At 51.9% G+C, this 16,881-nt stretch overlaps 1 protein-coding gene across 1 annotated transcript in view; it reads left to right on the top strand.

Annotated features, from left to right (window-relative positions):
• Nucleotides 1-776: 776 nt before the first annotated feature.
• The window catches only part of CCDC63 (coiled-coil domain containing 63), a 31,794-nt gene continuing 15,689 nt past the window's right edge, over nt 777-16,881 (top strand). The window contains exons 1-5 of the mRNA XM_014787117.2: nt 777-785; nt 1,180-1,343; nt 4,174-4,363; nt 11,572-11,691; nt 15,017-15,198. Coding sequence (XP_014642603.2) covers nt 777-785; nt 1,180-1,343; nt 4,174-4,363; nt 11,572-11,691; nt 15,017-15,198 — 665 coding nt within the window. The remainder of the gene's footprint in view (nt 786-1,179; nt 1,344-4,173; nt 4,364-11,571; nt 11,692-15,016; nt 15,199-16,881) is intronic.

The following is a 16,881-nucleotide window of genomic DNA, read 5'->3' as shown; positions in this document are numbered from 1 at the left end:
CTGTCTTCCAGATGAGCAAACCGAGGCCCAGAGAACTGAAATGACTTGCCCAAAGTTAATAACTGGCCGAGGAGGCATTTTTGCTGAGATCTGATGATTGACACAACCAATGCTTTAAACCACGGCCCGGCAGGATCCCCAGTGGATGGCAAAGCTAGAAGTTTCTGCCTTAGAAATCCAGCTCTCGAATTCTGGGAGTCAGGATGCAGTGGCCTTACAGCCCTGTAGGGCTGGTAGGATTAACACGTCGTCCCCTCCTCTGAATACCTACGGGCCAGATGAGGTTCAAGTCATGACACGATAAAAATGCCTCCAGTGCCACTGGCTCCTGCTTTAAAAGTGGAGGTCCCCCACAGCTGAAGCTGGGCAAATTTCACCATCACCCCATCAGGGGACACACGCCCTGATGCCACCTTGGGAACACAGGGAGCAGGAGGGTAACCGACACGCCGGAACCACCTGCCCGGCTCCTACTAATAAATCGGGAGAGGAACGGGTTTCAGGCAAACATGGCTTTAAAAAAAAGAAGCCTCTTCTCACACCCGGACAGCCATCTATCTGCCTGTCCTCCTCATGCGCCAAGCTGGGGTGGGGGGGGCGGGATGCAGGGGTGGGGAGGGGAGAGGGTGCGCCGGGGGCTGCCGGGGTGGCTCTCGAGGTCTCTTCCTTTCACCACTGTGGACAGGGCATTACCGAGAGAGAAAGGAGCACTCGCCGGCTTTGACCTCCGTCAGTACGACGGTGTCTGCGCAGAGGGGAAGCACGATTCCTTCAAGATGCCCATGGTAGGTAATAACAGCTCCTGTGTACCCAGCGCTTACTGCGGGTCAGGCACTGTGCTGGCCACGGTACAGGTATTAGCTCATCTAATCCTGACAACAGATCTCTGCACGACCATTTTATAGACGAGAGACTGGAGGCTCAGAGATGTTGAGTGACTCGCCCAAGGTCACACAGCAAGGCCGCCTCTTCCGCATGCAATAATGAGGCCAGTCTCCTCTCCACCCTGAACCCAGGCGGGTTTTCCATGTCACAGATGAGCAGCTGACATCACCCAAGAGTGGTCTTCCACCTCCAGCCCCGCCCCAGACACCCCTCCTGCCTCCGCCCTTGAGCTGCAATGTGGGTTTCTCTACTTACCTAAACCGTTGCTCCTGCCCCGGTCTCACCCAGTCTAAGAAGCACAAGAGGAAAGACTCCGCGGATCCCCAGGAGCCTTCGGAGAAGACCCAGGAGCAGCTGGCCGAGGCGGAGCTGCGGAGGCTGCGGCAGCAGTTCCGGAAGATGGTGGAGAGCCGGCAGTCCTTCAACTTCCACTCGCAGCGGAAGATCTCCGGCCAGCGGTGAGCAGCGGGGCCGTGTGCGGGCAGCTCGCAGCAGAGCGGGGCTCTGGTTGCGTGGGCCTGCCCACGTGGCCTCTGGGGCAGGGACCCACTTCTGCACCCAGGTGGGCACCCACCCGGGAGAGCTTCAGGGGGGAGAGGGCTTTACTCTCAGAATCAGGGTGCCTCCGGACTCCCAGGGGCGCAGGGCACCCGTGTCTCAGGGAAGGACCCAGATGAAAACCACTCGTGGTTCCTGTTTCTTTTTATACGTGGGTTTTCTTCTCTCTCCGAATCTCAGCCCTGGCTGGTGGGACAGGCTGCCCCCAGCTCTTGCGCTACCCAAGGCCACACAGAGAGACAGTCCGGATTCGATTCCAATCCCAGATTCCAGGAGAGGGGGGTCTGCTTGGCTCATCTGGGGTCAGGTGTCTTCTCCTGTCCCATCAGCTGTGGCGGGGGTTGGACCACAGGACAAAAAGTGGCGGTGGGTACTGTTCCCACCGTTCTAGTGGTGGAGGCGGGAGTTCCCAGAGAAGGGGCTGTCACCCGGCTGGGATACCCCAAACGTTTCCTGCCTGTGTGTCTTGATGGGATCTGCAAAGTAGGATATTCAAAATTGGGTTGCCCTAGAAATTATGGCGTGTAGTTTCTTTGGGCAATAGAAAGGCGTTCCTGGGGTTGAATAAACAAAGATGAAACAAGTGTTCTCAGTTGCCCTCCAAGGGAGCGTAATTCCTTAGCTACATCCACAATGTTTGTACAGGAAGAAACTGCCCATCATTAGAAAGAAAATTTTACTGTTAGCTGGTGTGTGAAGTTCAGAGGACAGGGAAAAGGATTTCACTCACTCAGAGCCACTGCTGGTCTGTATGGGATCTTCACGTGCATTAGAAAAAGGCACCCTTTGTCCAGACCCTTTACTGCCATCTCTTGGAAACGTTGTCATTCTGTAGGGATTTTATTAGAACAAGACAAAGTGTCTCTCAGAAACGTGTAATAAATCAACAAATCAGTGATGTTTTTTCAAACAGATGGGGCTCCCTTGGGCTGTGCAGTCCACAACCTGCACATCTGTGCCTGGCGACCCTGATTCACAGCCTACCCCTGGTGGGCGTCAGGAAATGCCTGCTTCCGGGTGTGTCTCTGACAGTTTTTCTTGAACCTTACTTACCCTTCTGCACCCCCACGCTACCCTACCCCAGTCCATTTGATCTGGTTTCACTGTGATGGAACTGAAGAGGGGGATGTGGAAGCGTGGGGATGTTCCGTTCTTCAGAGTGAAACAGCTGTACGCAGGGCCAGAACTGGGGTGAGGGGAGTGGGGTGCCTCGGGTGCAGTATTTAAGGAGGCACTTTCTCCCAGTGCTGACCCTGGGAATGAAGACCTTAAAGTGTGGGTGCCTCACCCCGGCCTCACAGGCCCAGCCCTGCCTACAACACAGACAGACCTTCTTTTCCTTTTATGACCCCTCTTCCCCCTGCAAGCCTAACTCTGGTGGGCTGCTGTGTTCAGTCTCTTTTCTCTGCACCTTAACCAAGACTGCCTCCCAAGAGGGGCTTAAGAGGGGGAGAAGCCAGCTGCTGGGTTTCGAAGACAAGCTGCTCTAAACTCAGGTGTGCGGTCCGGGGGTCCCTAGCCACAAGGGGCCATTTATATTTGTTATTAATTAATATCAATGAAATAAATTCAGTTCTTTAGTTGCGCTAGCTCAGGAGTGGCACGTGCCTGGGGGATGCTATTGGAGAGCGCAGATAGAGGACGTTTCCATCATTGTAGAACATTCCGTTGGGCAGGGCTGCTGTAGAACGGGGGTCGGCAAACCACGGCCCATGGGCCCAGTCTGGCTGGCAGCCCGTTTTTGTAAATAAAGTTTTACTGGAACACGGTCGCGCCTATTCACTTACGCATTTCCTGTGGTCACTTTGTTGAGTGGCTGCAACGGAGGCCATCTGGCCGGCATAGTCTAAAATATTTACTTTTTGGCCCTTTGCAGAAAAAGGTTTGCAGACCCCTGCCCTAGAACATTCTTTGCTGTTCTAGAGCAGTGCTTCCAAAACCGTAAGGTGCATGCGAGTCACTTGAGGATCTTGTTATGAAGCGGGTTCTGATTCCCCTGGTCCCAGGTTGGGGCCTGAGCGTCTGCATTTCCCCGAGTTTCCCCAGGATGGTGAGGCGGCTGGTCCACAAGCCGCACTGAGTAGCGGGTGTAGGGTGCTCAGACTTTGCCAGAAACTCAGCCTCCGGGCCATTTCCCGTTGTTCAGATGTTGTGCCGTCACCCGAGCCTTCTTTTCTCTTTTTGAAATCCCTGTTTCCCGCATCCCCCGAGTAGACAGAGGGAGAGAAAGGGGGAGACGCGTGTCAGCCAATTTAATAAATCATTAGCACCCTGAGTCGAGACGCTGGCGGAGGTTAGAGGTTACCGTGCATCTCTGTGTTGATGCCAAATTGAAGAGTCCTGCCTGATGGGTTTGCGTCTCATTACCAGAGATAATTGGTTGTAAAGTCCGGAGGGCAAGGCTGTGAAATCAGACAGATGCCAGGGAGCCACCAGCAAAAGAGAGCTTGGGGGCTCCTGCAACGTCTAGGGGACGGGCTCTGACAGGCACAGCGGCAAGTCGTTCCCTGGGGAAACTGCCTCTCAGGGAGGGGGGGCAGTGGGAGCTGCCGGGAAGCGGGGCACGGGCGCTCTGAGCTCTGGGCCGGGACGGAGGCTGGGGCAGGTCCCTTGCCCTGGCTCAGGCGGGAGGGACCTCTCCGAGTCTCCTTTCAGGACGGAGGGGCCTGGAGCGTCGGATCAAGGTAGGCTCGGGGCTTCAGGGTTGATCGTGAGCTGCTTCCCCAACAGCAAGGAAATCAAGAGCCTGCAGGAGGAGCAGGATGAGATCGCCCTGCTTTTGAGTCTCGTCAAGTCCTCGAGGAACTTGGATCTGAACGAGAGAAACTACGTGGAGCTGCGCTTCCTGCTGCAAACTAAGGAGGACTACGAGGCCCTGATTCAATCCATGAAAACGCTGCTGGCTGAACTGGACGAGAAGGTGTGGTCTTTCTCTGCAGGGGTTAACCGAGCAGGGCAAGGAGGAGGAGTGGGGGCGGCACCCGTGATGCCTTAGCCAGATCTGACACCCCTGTACCCACCGCGACCATAAACATGACGGTGCCTGTTCTCTCTGCCGCCCGTGGGCCCTAGCCTCCAGCTCTGTTGATCCACTCCTCCACTGTGGTCTCGGCGCCACCCCACTGCACTTAGAATAAATTCCCACATCCTCACTGTATCCGTCAGGGATGTCAGGTTATGCTGCAGTAACAAACATCCCCCCAACTCAGTGGTTTAAAACAGTAAGGGTTTCTTCCTCGTTCATGCTTCATGTCTGTCATGGATTGCCTAGGGGCTCTTATATCTTCTCATCCTGGGACCAGGCTGATGGGATAGCCACCATCTTGAACATTGCCAGGTGTTGTGGTAGGGAAAAAGAGAATTCTGGAGGGTCTCACATGGGCAATGGAATGCTCCAGTGATGTGTGTCACCTCTGCTCATGATTCATTGGCTCAAAGTAGTCTACCAAACCCATATATGCCCTAAATACCCATACCCATACCCAAAATAGTCAACTCTACCCATCCACAAAAGGGTCCAGGAAGTACAGCCCTCCCCTGGATCCGGAAGGCAAAGACCTAGAGATATTTGCTGAACAGCATTAACATCTATATCCCTTACTATGGCTTGAAGGGCATGCAGGATCTAGCCCCTGCCCCTGGCCTCACCCACACCATTCCCTCCTTAACTCATCTCACCTCAGCCGCAAGACTTTTTTTCAAATATGCTAAGCCTTTTCTCACCTCAGGGCCTTTGCACATGCTCCTTCCTCCAGCTGGTTGTCCTTTTGATATCAACCTAAACATGCCTTTCTAAGGCAGGCCTTTCTTATGTCCTCTCTCCAGTTTAAAGTAAGTCCCCCTTGTGTTAGTCAGATTCCTGGCAGGGAACAAACAGCACACTCAGTAGGGTACTTTGAGAAGAGTTTTATGAAGGGACGATTTGCAAGGGTGTGAGCATGGAGTAGGGACATTGGAGCACTGTAGGGTTAGCCACAGTGGGCAGGGGGAACATTCTAGAACCTGAAGACAGAGAGCAAGTGGGGGGAGGGAATAAATACCCCACCCTCTCTCTCCTCTCACCCTCTGCTCCCCAGTGCTAGGGAGCATTGTGGGCTCCTTCCCGGTCAGCCTCCTGGGGCACGGAGCAGGGTGGGTGGGGCGGGGCGGAGAGTGGATCTTGGGGGGCACATGGAGGATCCCAGCACACCCCCTTATCCTCTTTATGACGCCCATGGCGCCACCTCCTTAGCTCTTCTCACAGTGGTGGTTATGCCTTAATACGGTGTCCTCTGACATCTCCCTAACCCGTCACCTCCACGAGGGCAGCGACCATGTCTGTTTTGTTCCCCCCGTGCCCCCTGTGCCCATCCCAGGCCCGGCGCATAGTAGGTCCTCGGTAAATATTCCCCGGCTGAATCTGGGAATCTTGTTACATCTTTGCTCTGCTTCACACTCTTCAGTACTTTCCTGTTGTTCTTGTGATGAAGGCCAGACCCCCGTGTGGTTTGCAGGCTCTGCTGCAGCGGCCCCTCCTGCCCTTGCACCCCCTGTCCCGCCCCGCCTCCTCTGTGTCCGTCCACGCTGGCGCCTTCATGAACCCACCGGGCTGCCTCTCGCTTCCGGGCCCTTGCACGTGCTGTTCCCTCCATCTGAGTGCCCTGCCCTGTCCTCTCTGTGTGGGGACTCCTCGCCATCCTTCTGGTCTCAGGTCTAACACTGTTTCTGCTGGTGGTCGGCCCTTCATCTTTCCCCGCTGGGTGCCCCTACTGTGCGCGTCCACAGCACCTCCTGTCTGCCCTCTGCTGGGCCGGTCTCGCTTCCTGGCTTGTTTCCAGTCCCGGATTGGACGTTCCCTGAGGGCAGGGACCCCTCTGCCTTGGTTACCGCCCCACCCCTGCTGTCCAGCACCGAGAGGTGCTAATAACATTGAGGAATGAATGAATGAATGAATATATGAATGAATGAGAGAGGAGGCAGTAAAAGAGAAGAAAAGCTGGGGACGTGGCTCCTCAGGAACGTTAGGAAAAGGCAGCCTCGTTTGGGATCCTCAAAAGAACAGGGTGCTCGCTGCCCAACACAAAAGCCCCTCTGCCCCGTGCCGCCCCGGGCGGGCAGGCCCCAGACCGCCTCCTGCGGGGGGCGCCACGGCCGCCCAGAGCTTCGTCCCCGCAGAGGCCGCTGGAGGCCGCCCCCCCGGGCCCACCCGGCCGCGCAGGATGAGGAGCAGGCCTGTGCCTTCCTGCGGGGACAGCGTCGTGTGCAGGCTGTAGATCTGCTGTCACTGCCTTGGGTAACGTCTCCCATCCAGCCGAGGCCTAGTCACTCCCAGCGTCACAAAAGCCGCGTCTGACATAAGGTGCCAAAGGGAACAGCGCGCTGGAGTCAACCGCGGGGCCACGGGGAGCGCCGCGCCGCAGCTGCCCTGGACGAGCAGCTGGGGCCTGGGGACCCGGGGTCAGCTCCGGCGGGGGTGGCGGCCCTCAGAGCAGGCGACACCGCGGTCTGGGGACCCTGCCCTCCCGTATGTTAAGAGCCGTTTGTTTCATAGGTGAGTTGGTGGAGGGTTGTGTTGAGGATGCTGCCTGTGCGTAGAACAGGAGAGAACAAACAGGAGAGGGACCCCGACTTGACTGGAACCTGACTGTGTCGGGGCTGATGCAGCTTTGTTGATGCTCTGAGGGAATTTGGGGGGGAGGGGGTGCGTGTCTTCCAGCTGAAGTCCGAAGCCTGGCTGATATCAGTCCTAAACAGCGTTCATACGCCTCACCAGTCTGTGTGAGACCCAGCGGTTCCCCTGATGCCTGATCGTCTGAGCTGCCATCTTGTTTGATGTACCAGTGAGAATGTGTTGGGCTGCAAGTACGAGAAATCTTGACTGGAAGTGGCTGGGAGAATAGAGGTTTGTTTTTCTCACGTATAAGATGTCTGTCTGGAAATAGGTCATCCCGGGCGTGGTTTAGCAGCTCTACAATGACGGGTTGGTATTTTTCTCTCTGATCCTCTTGGTCAGCCCTCTCCTCATGGTCACAAGATGGCTGCCAAAAGTTAGCTGGTGTAGCTTCTCACATAATCAAATTCAAAGATATGAAGAAGGGCTGGGGGGTTTTCTCACATGATATTCACTTCTTATGAGGGAGAGAGCAGTTCACAAAGTCTCTCCAGCAGATTTTCCCTCATTGACCAGGGCTAGGGTATATGCCCACTCCTAGGCCAATCACTGGCAAATGGAATGTCCATAATTAGTTTGGGGTAGACCACAGGCAGCAGGCTACTGTGCAAGGGCAAATCTGGTCTGTGTATGGCCCTCCAGCAAAGAATGGTTATATGAGTACCTACATAATAGCTTCTTGGTCCTCCAAGCCTGAAATATTTACTATCTTGCCCTTTAAGAAAAATGTTCCAGGGGCCGATGTGGTGGCATGGTGGTTAGGTTCATGCTCTCCGTTTCAGTGGCCTGGGGTTTGCAGGTTTGGATCCTGGGTGCAGACCTGTGCACTGCTCATCAAGCCACGCTGTGGCAGCATCCCACATATAAAAAGTAGAGGAAGATTGACACAGATGCTAGCTCAGGGCCAATCTTCCTCACCAAAAAAACAAAAACAAAAACAAAAACAAGAAAAAGTGTTCCAGCCCCTGGTTTAGACCAATATTTGTCCCCTGGGCTGGGGGCAGAGCCCACCTTCCCTGAGTAGACTCCTGGCGAAAAGAAAATGTTCGTGTCTCGTCTAACAGGAGGTGCAAAGATACGGCAAGCTTCAGGGTTGGTTGATTCCGCAGCTCAGTGCTGTTATCAAGGGGTTTGTCTCTATCCTTGGGGGCAAGGTGGCAGCGTGGTTCCAGGCACTGCATGCAGACGGGACAATATCTTCAGGAGAAGACGGACCATCTCTTCCTGTGACTCTGTTTTAGGGATGAGGAGACTTTTTCCAGAAGCTTCCTTACCAGGCCTCCCTTCTCAGTTCAGAGGCACCAGCTGGTCTGGTTCTGTCCGGCCCTGAATGAGTAAATGGTAGGCAGAGAGAGCAGAGTTGCCGTGGTCGGCGCGGGTCAGGCTTCCGGGGTGGGCCAGCCACCCGCCGTGTCCATCTCGGTCCTGGTGTCACCTCTGCCAGGTCTCCGGCTCGGGACCACTCTTCCGCCTTCTGCTGGGCATCGCCTGCTGCCTGTAAACCAGCTCTCATCAGTCTGCTGTGGCTCCTCCTCACCCCAAATGCGGGTGTGGACCGAGGGTCTCAGGCGGGCGGCCTCAGGACAGTTTAAGCCTGGCAACGTGACGGCTTTGGCCCCGTGCTTGAAATTTATTTTAATTAGTTAACAACATGTTAAAAGTTGGGAGATTTCATGTTGAAATTTGGATATGTGGCTTCTCTTTCAAAAACCGGAAGATCTGGCGACATCAGGCCTGAATTTCCATGGGGCAACAGGACCTAAATAGTGCTGTGGGTGACACTGCCAGCTGTTTACCCGTTCTCTGCTTCTTCCTCTCTTGTTCCTGACTTTGTTCAGGGTGGTCGTGTGCCCAGCTGAAAAGCTACATTTCCCATCCTCTCTTGCAGCTAAAAGTGGACAATGAAATTTAAGGGGAAGTCTGTTGCAGGTGTCTGGGAAGCTTTTGCTTTCCATATATAGGTCCTACCCCTTCATCCATATTGCTTCCTTTACCTTCCTCCCTGGAACATGACTGTGAAGGCTGGTGCAGTGGCAGCCATCTTTTGACCATAAGGGAAAGGCCAGGTGCCTTACAGAGATCTTGTGCTTACTTCCTTGAGCTACTAAACCTAAGCCACCACCTATTATGAGAGAAAGATAACCCATAAATTTTTTCGGCCACGTGTAGTTGGCTTTCTGTAATTTGTAGCTGTGTGTGTTCCTGATACAAGCTGCTGCCCCTCAAGCCCGGTGTGGGTACTCCAGTTTGCTACAGTCTCTGCCATCGCACGTTGTCTTCGACCTGGCCCACTTTACTCTTCTTTGCCACCTGCCTGGCCGCAGTTTGCAACCCCTGGTATAGATTTTTCTCTCAATGTCCACGGGGATAGCTGAGACGGTGCTGTATAGACTCTCCTGAGGGCTTGGGGATAGGTAACTGAAGGGAGTTAAGACTCACGGATGCTCATACAGGATCCCAGATGCAACTGCTCCTAGAACTTATCAGCCCCAGCTCTGCACTGGAGGCCGGCCTCCATGTGGCTGAGAAACTTTATATTTTGTCACGCCGAGCACCTGACCTCTCTCATCCACGTTCCAGAACAGGAGCTGGGCTTCAGACTATCCTCAAAGGTGAATTCCAGCCACCACCTCTAAGACAAAGAGGAACACACCAGGTCGTTTAAAATGACAGCATCCCCTTCCTTTCCCTGCTGCCTTCACCCACCACGGTTCCAAAAAAGTCTCAGCGCTTAGTCTCGGCCCAAACCCTGAGAAACGAAAGTACCTGGGTTGCACTCAGGACCTGCACTCACCAGTCTTCAAAGGCATTTTCTTCAGATGAAAATTCTACAAACTTCCCTAGAACCCACTAGGATTTAGCAGGAGGCAGCTGCTTCTATGTGGGGCCAAATATTGGGCAGATAAAGTAGATAGTGGCCTGGTGTGGACCAAAGCCACACGGGAAGTCGATCATGCACACTGTTGGCAATGTGCAAAAGTGTCTCGATCTGCTGGCACTCATATGAGAAACAATGGGGTGAGCTCTCTGGAAGGTGCCGGGGAGGTGTCTGGGCCTGGGGACTTGGCTGGGGTACAAGGCTCGAGAGAGACATCAGAATTTCTTCCTGCCGGCCGTGGCAGGGTATATTTCACTTACTTGAAGTCAGAATCAATTGTCCTCATGAGTAAGGTCCATGGCGTGTCAGGTAGGAATGCTTTGGGCTGCAGGTAACATAGCACCCAACCAAAGAGAAGCTTGCACCAAAGGGATATTTACTCACCAATTACTTTTTAATAAACTTTTGATTTTGGAATCATTTTACGTGTACAGAAATGTTACAAAGATAATACAGAGCCTTCCCATATACCCCCCACCGGTTTCCCCCGTGAACATCTTAACGTCACCGTGAGACATTTGTCAAAGTAAGAAATTAACATTGGTACAATACCATTAACTGAACTTCGGATTTTTTCTGGATTTGGCTAGTCTTCCCATTAATGTCCCTTTACCGTCCCAGGTCCAACCCAGGGCAGCACACTGCATCGAGGATGTTTACTTCTGACTTGGCAGGAGGTCCTCTGGACATAGATGCCTCAGTGGAGTTTCACCTGCTTTAAGAGATCGTGGCAGCCACACCTTCCCCTGCCCCTCGGCCCCGCATCCTTCCATCTCTGCTCCGTCCGCGGGCCTCAGAGGAAGAGGTGCCCGCTGCCCTTCCTCTGCAAGGCCGGGCCCTCCTGTGCCGCCGCCCTCCGTGCAGGCCTGGCTCCATGAGTGACCGTCCTTCTTGCTCTCCTCTCTACCCTCTCTCCACAAGATGTCCTTCCCCTGTCTCTTTTATCTTAAAAAAATCTAAAAACCAAACACAAAACACAACGCTCCTGCAGCTCCAAGTTACTGCCAGCTCTCCTCCTTTCTAGAATTGTCTAGAAGGAGTCGTCTGCATTCCGTTTCCCTTTCTAGGGTGGGCACTGTCTCCCCTACCTCTCCCAGTGATGGCAGCAACGTCCCCTCCACCAAAACCGCGCTCTCGGGGTCAACAAGGACCTCGGCCTCTCCAAACCCAGTGTGGCGTCTCGTGACCCGACCACGAAGTGCCCCTATCATTGCAAGACCCCAAAAACACTCCACAAGACTAGAGGAGGCCCCCGGGGGGAAAATGCTATTTCTGTTGGAAGCCTCGGCTTTAGGGTGAAGTGGAATTTATGCCCGCGGGTGAGTGAAATTTACATGCACGAGCAAGAGCAAAAACTCTAAATTGCCTCAGTTTACCCCAAATTGGCCAAGATTAAGTTGAACTGAGCATGCATCCAAGAGGGAAATTAAAATTCCATTGTTAGGAAAAGAAAATTAAAATTAAAATTAAAATTCCATTGTTAGGAAAAGAAAGAAGATTGCCGTTTTTATTTTAGCACGTTTGAGTTACTGAACTGTAGAATTTGTACCCATACAGATGTTAACACAGCTGGGTTTTCTCTCTCTCATTTTTTTTTCAGATTGTTCAGATGGAAAAAAAAATTATAAACCAAAAACAGATCTTCACAAAAATGCAGGAGGCGAATAACCCTCGGAAACTGCAAAAACAGATCCACGTTTTGGAAACCCGTTTGAATCTCGTACGTAAGGTGTTATCTGCAGCTTTGCAAACAGCTCTGCCTCCCTTTGCTCAGAGTAGGGGTGTCGTCTGCGGAGCCGTTAGCAGCGTTGAACCCACTTGGTTGGTTGACTCGGGAGAAGGTGAACTAACGGTACTCGTCCAGGCCAGGCAGGTTTTTACACTCACCGTCCAGCCACCTTGCTCCGCCCTCTCTGTTCCACCCACTCTGTTCCACCCACTTGTGGCCCACTGTTGTCCAGGGTGCCTTTCTCCTTGCTCTCTGCACCTCAGCACGTGCTGTTGTCCCCCTCGCCCCAACTCTCACCCTCCTGGGATGCCTGTCTGAGTTCCTTGCCTCAAAAACTCCTGCTGGTTTTTGAGATGCAGCTCAAATATGGCCCTTCACCAGGCAGAATTAGTTAGACCTTCATCCCCTGTGGCAATCTGCTCATGCCTCTACTAGAGCTAGCGTCTTTTGGTTGTTGATGATGTCTCTAAGAAATATCAGACATAGACATGCATGACTTGATAAAGAGAAAAGTGGTGTTTCTGGATCACCTTCAATTTACAGTGACTTTGGCATTAAGCAGGATTCTCTAAATTGCAAACTAGCTTAAGCAAAAACCGGGAATGTATTGGTCGCAGAATTGAAAAATTCAGGAGGAGAAATAGGGCCTTCAGGCATAGCTGGATCCAGGTGCTCCAAACATGTCTTTAGGACACTTTCTCCATCCATCTCTCCTCTGGGTGGAGATGACTTCATTCTTGGGCAGTCTCCAATGTCAACAAATGCCAGCAGAAAAGGGGCATCTCTTCCCTAATTGTTCAATCACAAGTCCCAGAGAGGGTTCCCACTGGGCCAGCTTTATCATGTGCCCATCCCCAAACCAATCGCTGTGGTCATAAGAATGGAATACATGGACTTAGTCACGTGACTACCCTTGGACCGCCCCCCCACAAGTTGGGGGAGGGCAGCCCTATACACCTATGTGGGCTGAGAGTCGGGGAGAAGTGGTTCCCCTGGAAAAGCAAAGAGAAAGGGAGAAGGAACGCTGGGCAGGTGCAAACACCGTCCAGTCTGGCTTGTGAAACTGCAGCCCCCACAACATGAGCCAGGAGGGAGGGAACTGAATTGACTTGGAGGGAAGCCTGTCACTGCCTCACTGCACAAAGCTCTTAGCTTCCCCAAAACTCTGACCACCGGGTGTGGTTGCAGCTGATCGGTTCTGATCTCTGTCCGCCTCCCCCAGTAGCCTGGACGTGGCCTGAGGGCAGGGCAGCGTCTTTTTAATATCCGTGCATAGCAATTTGCAGCCATGCCTCAGAATGCCAAGGATGTGTGTTACAATGCAGATTCCTGGGTCACCTCCAGATTCACTGAATGAGAACCCCCAGGGCTTAGACCAGGCATCTGCACTGTTATCAACAACCCTGGTGAGGCGGAAGGTCCCCTTGGTTAAGAATCAGTAATGCCTGGCACAGTGTGAGGCTCAGAGTAGGTGCTCAGCAAACATCTGTTGACTGACTGAATGAATGAATAAATGCATGCATGATTTAATGATGTCTGTAGAGGTTCACTTTTCTGCGATAGGTCTATTCAGATTTCCCATTTCCTCTTGAGTCAATTCGGTAGTTTGTTTCTTTCTAGGAATTTGTCCCTTTCATCTAAGTTATCCTAATTTGTTGGCATACAGTTCTTCCTAGTATATTCTCTTATCATTCTTCTTATTTCTGTAAGGTCTATAGTAATGTCTCCTCTTTCATTTCCGAGAGATCTGCCTTTTTGTATTGCAAACTGGTCCCCTCTTCCCTTCCTCCCTGACCGGGTCTGGCTGTTCCTTTTAGTAGATTAGGTAGTCATCTCTACAGGTTATTTCAGGGCCCCAGAAAACCCCATGACCCTAAAGTCTCCTCCACCTACACAGTGAGGCCTGAGAGTCCTCCCCAGGGGTCAGATCTTTATCCCACAGTTAGAGGACGGTAGCATGCCAACAGTCCTGGAGAAAAATTCACCCTAAAGTGCAAATGACTGATACCTAACATCTTCCTAAGTGTGGGTAGAGGATACAGAGGTAGCATAAGAATGCTCTGTTCCCAGGCTCCCCTCCCTTGTGTGGGGGCTACGGACACTCTACAGAGGAACCCAGGGCTGGGACTTGGGCACTCACTGCGTCCCCGGTCAACTCTCCATTTCCACAAGCCTCAAAGTTGCATGCCTCCTTAAATTTTGCACCCTGGCTTCCTCACCTGCAGGAACCCAAGGTTCTCAGAATGTGCTTTGAAAATCTCTGATCAAATCTACTCCCTTACCCTTAGGAATACTTTTTGTAGTTGTTTCTTTTCAATGTCTATGGGAGCACTTCACAATACCTGTTTTTTTTTTTTTTAGTTTTTTTTATTGACATGTAGAAAAGTTGAGGGACTAAAATAATAAACACCCACATACCTATCACTTAGATTTAATCATTATTAACATTTTGCTGTATTTGTTTCACCCCTTTCTCCCCTGAAATATTTTAAGGTAAATTACAGACATCGTGACACTTCACCCCTAAATTCTTCAGTTTGCATCTCTAAAAATCAAACATTTTCTTTCATAACCATGAGACCATTATCCCACCTTACAAAATTAATACTATTTCCTTAATTTTGCCCATATTAACCTTCCTCTGACTGGCCCCAAAATGTCTTATAAAGTTGGAGCCAGTCAAGGTTCAGTTAGTTAGTTCCTTGTTAGCTCTCTTCAAGTTCTTTAATCTAGAACAGTGGTTCTCAGTCAGCGGTGATTTTGCCCCCAGAGGGACACTGTCCCCACAAGGAGACAGCTTTGGTGTCACAACTGGGCTGAGGGACTGTGCTACTGGCATCTCTACTGTGAGTAGAGACCAAGGATGCTTCTTTAATGCTCTACAGAGAACAGGACGGCCCCACAAAGAATCATCCAGCCTCAAATGCCGACAGTGATGAGCTGGAGAAGCCCTGCCCTAAAACAGCACCCCCAACTCTCTTCATGCCACCAACTTTCCTGTAGAAGGTCCTACCTTCTGGATTTGGCTGATCGTTTCCTCATGGTGTTCCGCTCTCCCCCGTAATGGCTAAAAACTGGAAATTAGCTATAAAAGTAGTTGAGAAATGTGAAATCCAGGACAATAGAACTTGCCAAAGGCTGCTTAGCCAGCTGGTGGCCAACTCAAGCCTCTCTCGCAGCACTCCCGTTGCTGTTCTGTCTGTGGGCCTGGGAGTGGGAAGTGAGGGGAAGACCTTCCAACCCTCCGGCTGCCTTCCGGAAGCTTCTGTCATGCCCCAGGAGTGAGCCCTGATTTGAAGCATGGCCCTCCCCACAGGTGACCGTGCACTTTGACAAGATGATGACCACCAACGCGAAGCTCCGGAAGGAGATCGAGGACCTGCGGTACGAGAAGGCTGCTTATGACCACGTCTACCAGCAGCTCCGTCGGCGCCTGCTGATGCAGAAGCAAACCATGAACACGGCCATTGAGCAGTCTGCTCAGGCCTACCAGCAGAGGTGGGCTGCGGGACAGACCTTGGGGTAGACGTGTCTCTTAGCCCCCTGCCTAGCACCTAGCTTCCTACTCTGCACCACCTCTGTTCCCTGTGCTTGTGTGTTGAGGAACCTTAAGTTGTCACCATAATAACTCTGAGCACTGACTGTGCCAGGTGTGATGCTAGGGCTCTGGGTGTTATTTCAACCCTCACAACTGCCTTAGGGATTATTACCCCCATTTTACAGACGAGGACATGGAGGCTTAGAAACACCAAAACACCTGCCTGAGATCCAGGTAGATGGCAGATGTGGTGGAGCTGAGATCCAAACCTTTGTTGTACCATCTCCCCAAGGTCCCCGGCCCTAGCCTAGGAGTCTCTCAGTCTGGATTATCTCCTGGATTCATACTCACAGAGGCAAGAGGCATATATTTTGGCTGTGAAGAGCACAGGTTTTGGAGCCAGAAAGGTCTGGGTTTGAATCCTGGCTCCATCACTACTACATTGTTGTAGGACCTCTGGGGGTGGTAGTGACGATGAAATAATAATATGTGTATGTAAGGGAGTGGACACAGTAATTGACAAGTGGTGATGATGGTGATGGTGGTGACGATGGTGATGGTGACGATGATGATGGTGGTGATGATGATGTGGTGATGATGGTGATGGTGACGATGATGATGGTGGTGATGATGATGGTGGTGATGATGATGTGGTGATGATGATGATGGTGATGATGATGATGATGATGGTGGTGGTGGTGATGATGGTGGTGATGATGGTGGTGGTGATGATGATGGTGATGGTGGTGATGATGATGGTGGTGGTGATGATGATGGTGGTGATGATGGTGATGGTGACGATGATGATGGTGGTGATGATGATGTGGTGACGATGGTGATGATGATGATGATGATGGTGGTGATGATGATGGTGGTGATGATGGTGGTGGTGATGATGGTGATGATGATGGTGGTGTTGATGATGATGATGACGATGGTGTTGGTGATGATGGTGACGATGATGATGGTGGTGATTATGGTGATGGTGATGGTAGTGATAATGGTGATGATGATGGTGATAATGGTGATGATGATGTTGGTGGTAGTGATGATGGTGGTGGTGGTGGTGGTGGTGATGATGGTGATGATGGTGGTGATGGTGGTGATGATGGTGATGGTGGTGATGGTGATGGTGACGATGATGATGGTGGTGATGATGGTGATGGTGACGATGATGATGGTGGTGATGATGATGGTGGTGATGATGATGTGGTGATGATGGTGATGATGATGATGAGGATGATGGTGGTGGTGATGATGATGGTGGTGATGATGGTGGTGGTGATGATGATGATGGTGATGGTGGTGATGATGATGGTGGTGATGATGGTGATGGTGACGATGATGATGGTGGTGATGATGATGTGGTGACGATGGTGATGATGATGATGATGGTGGTGATGATGATGGTGATGGTGATGGTGACGATGATGATGGTGGTGATGATGATGTGGTGATGATGATGATGATGATGGTGATGGTGGTGGTGATGATGATGGTGGTGATGATGGTGATGGTGACGATGATGATGGTGGTGATGATGATGTGGTGACGATGGTGATGATGATGATAATGATGGTGGTGGTGATGATGGTGGTGGTGATGATGGTGATGATGATGGTGGTGTTGATGATGATGACGAT

This window comes from Ceratotherium simum, chromosome 35 (assembly GCF_057802395.1).
Source record: "Ceratotherium simum simum isolate JZ-2026a chromosome 35, ASM5780239v1, whole genome shotgun sequence".
In the NCBI taxonomy this organism is placed as follows: domain Eukaryota; kingdom Metazoa; phylum Chordata; class Mammalia; order Perissodactyla; family Rhinocerotidae; genus Ceratotherium; species Ceratotherium simum.
Note: the sequence above shows the minus strand (reverse complement) of the source record. Positions and strands in the feature narration are given on the sequence as shown.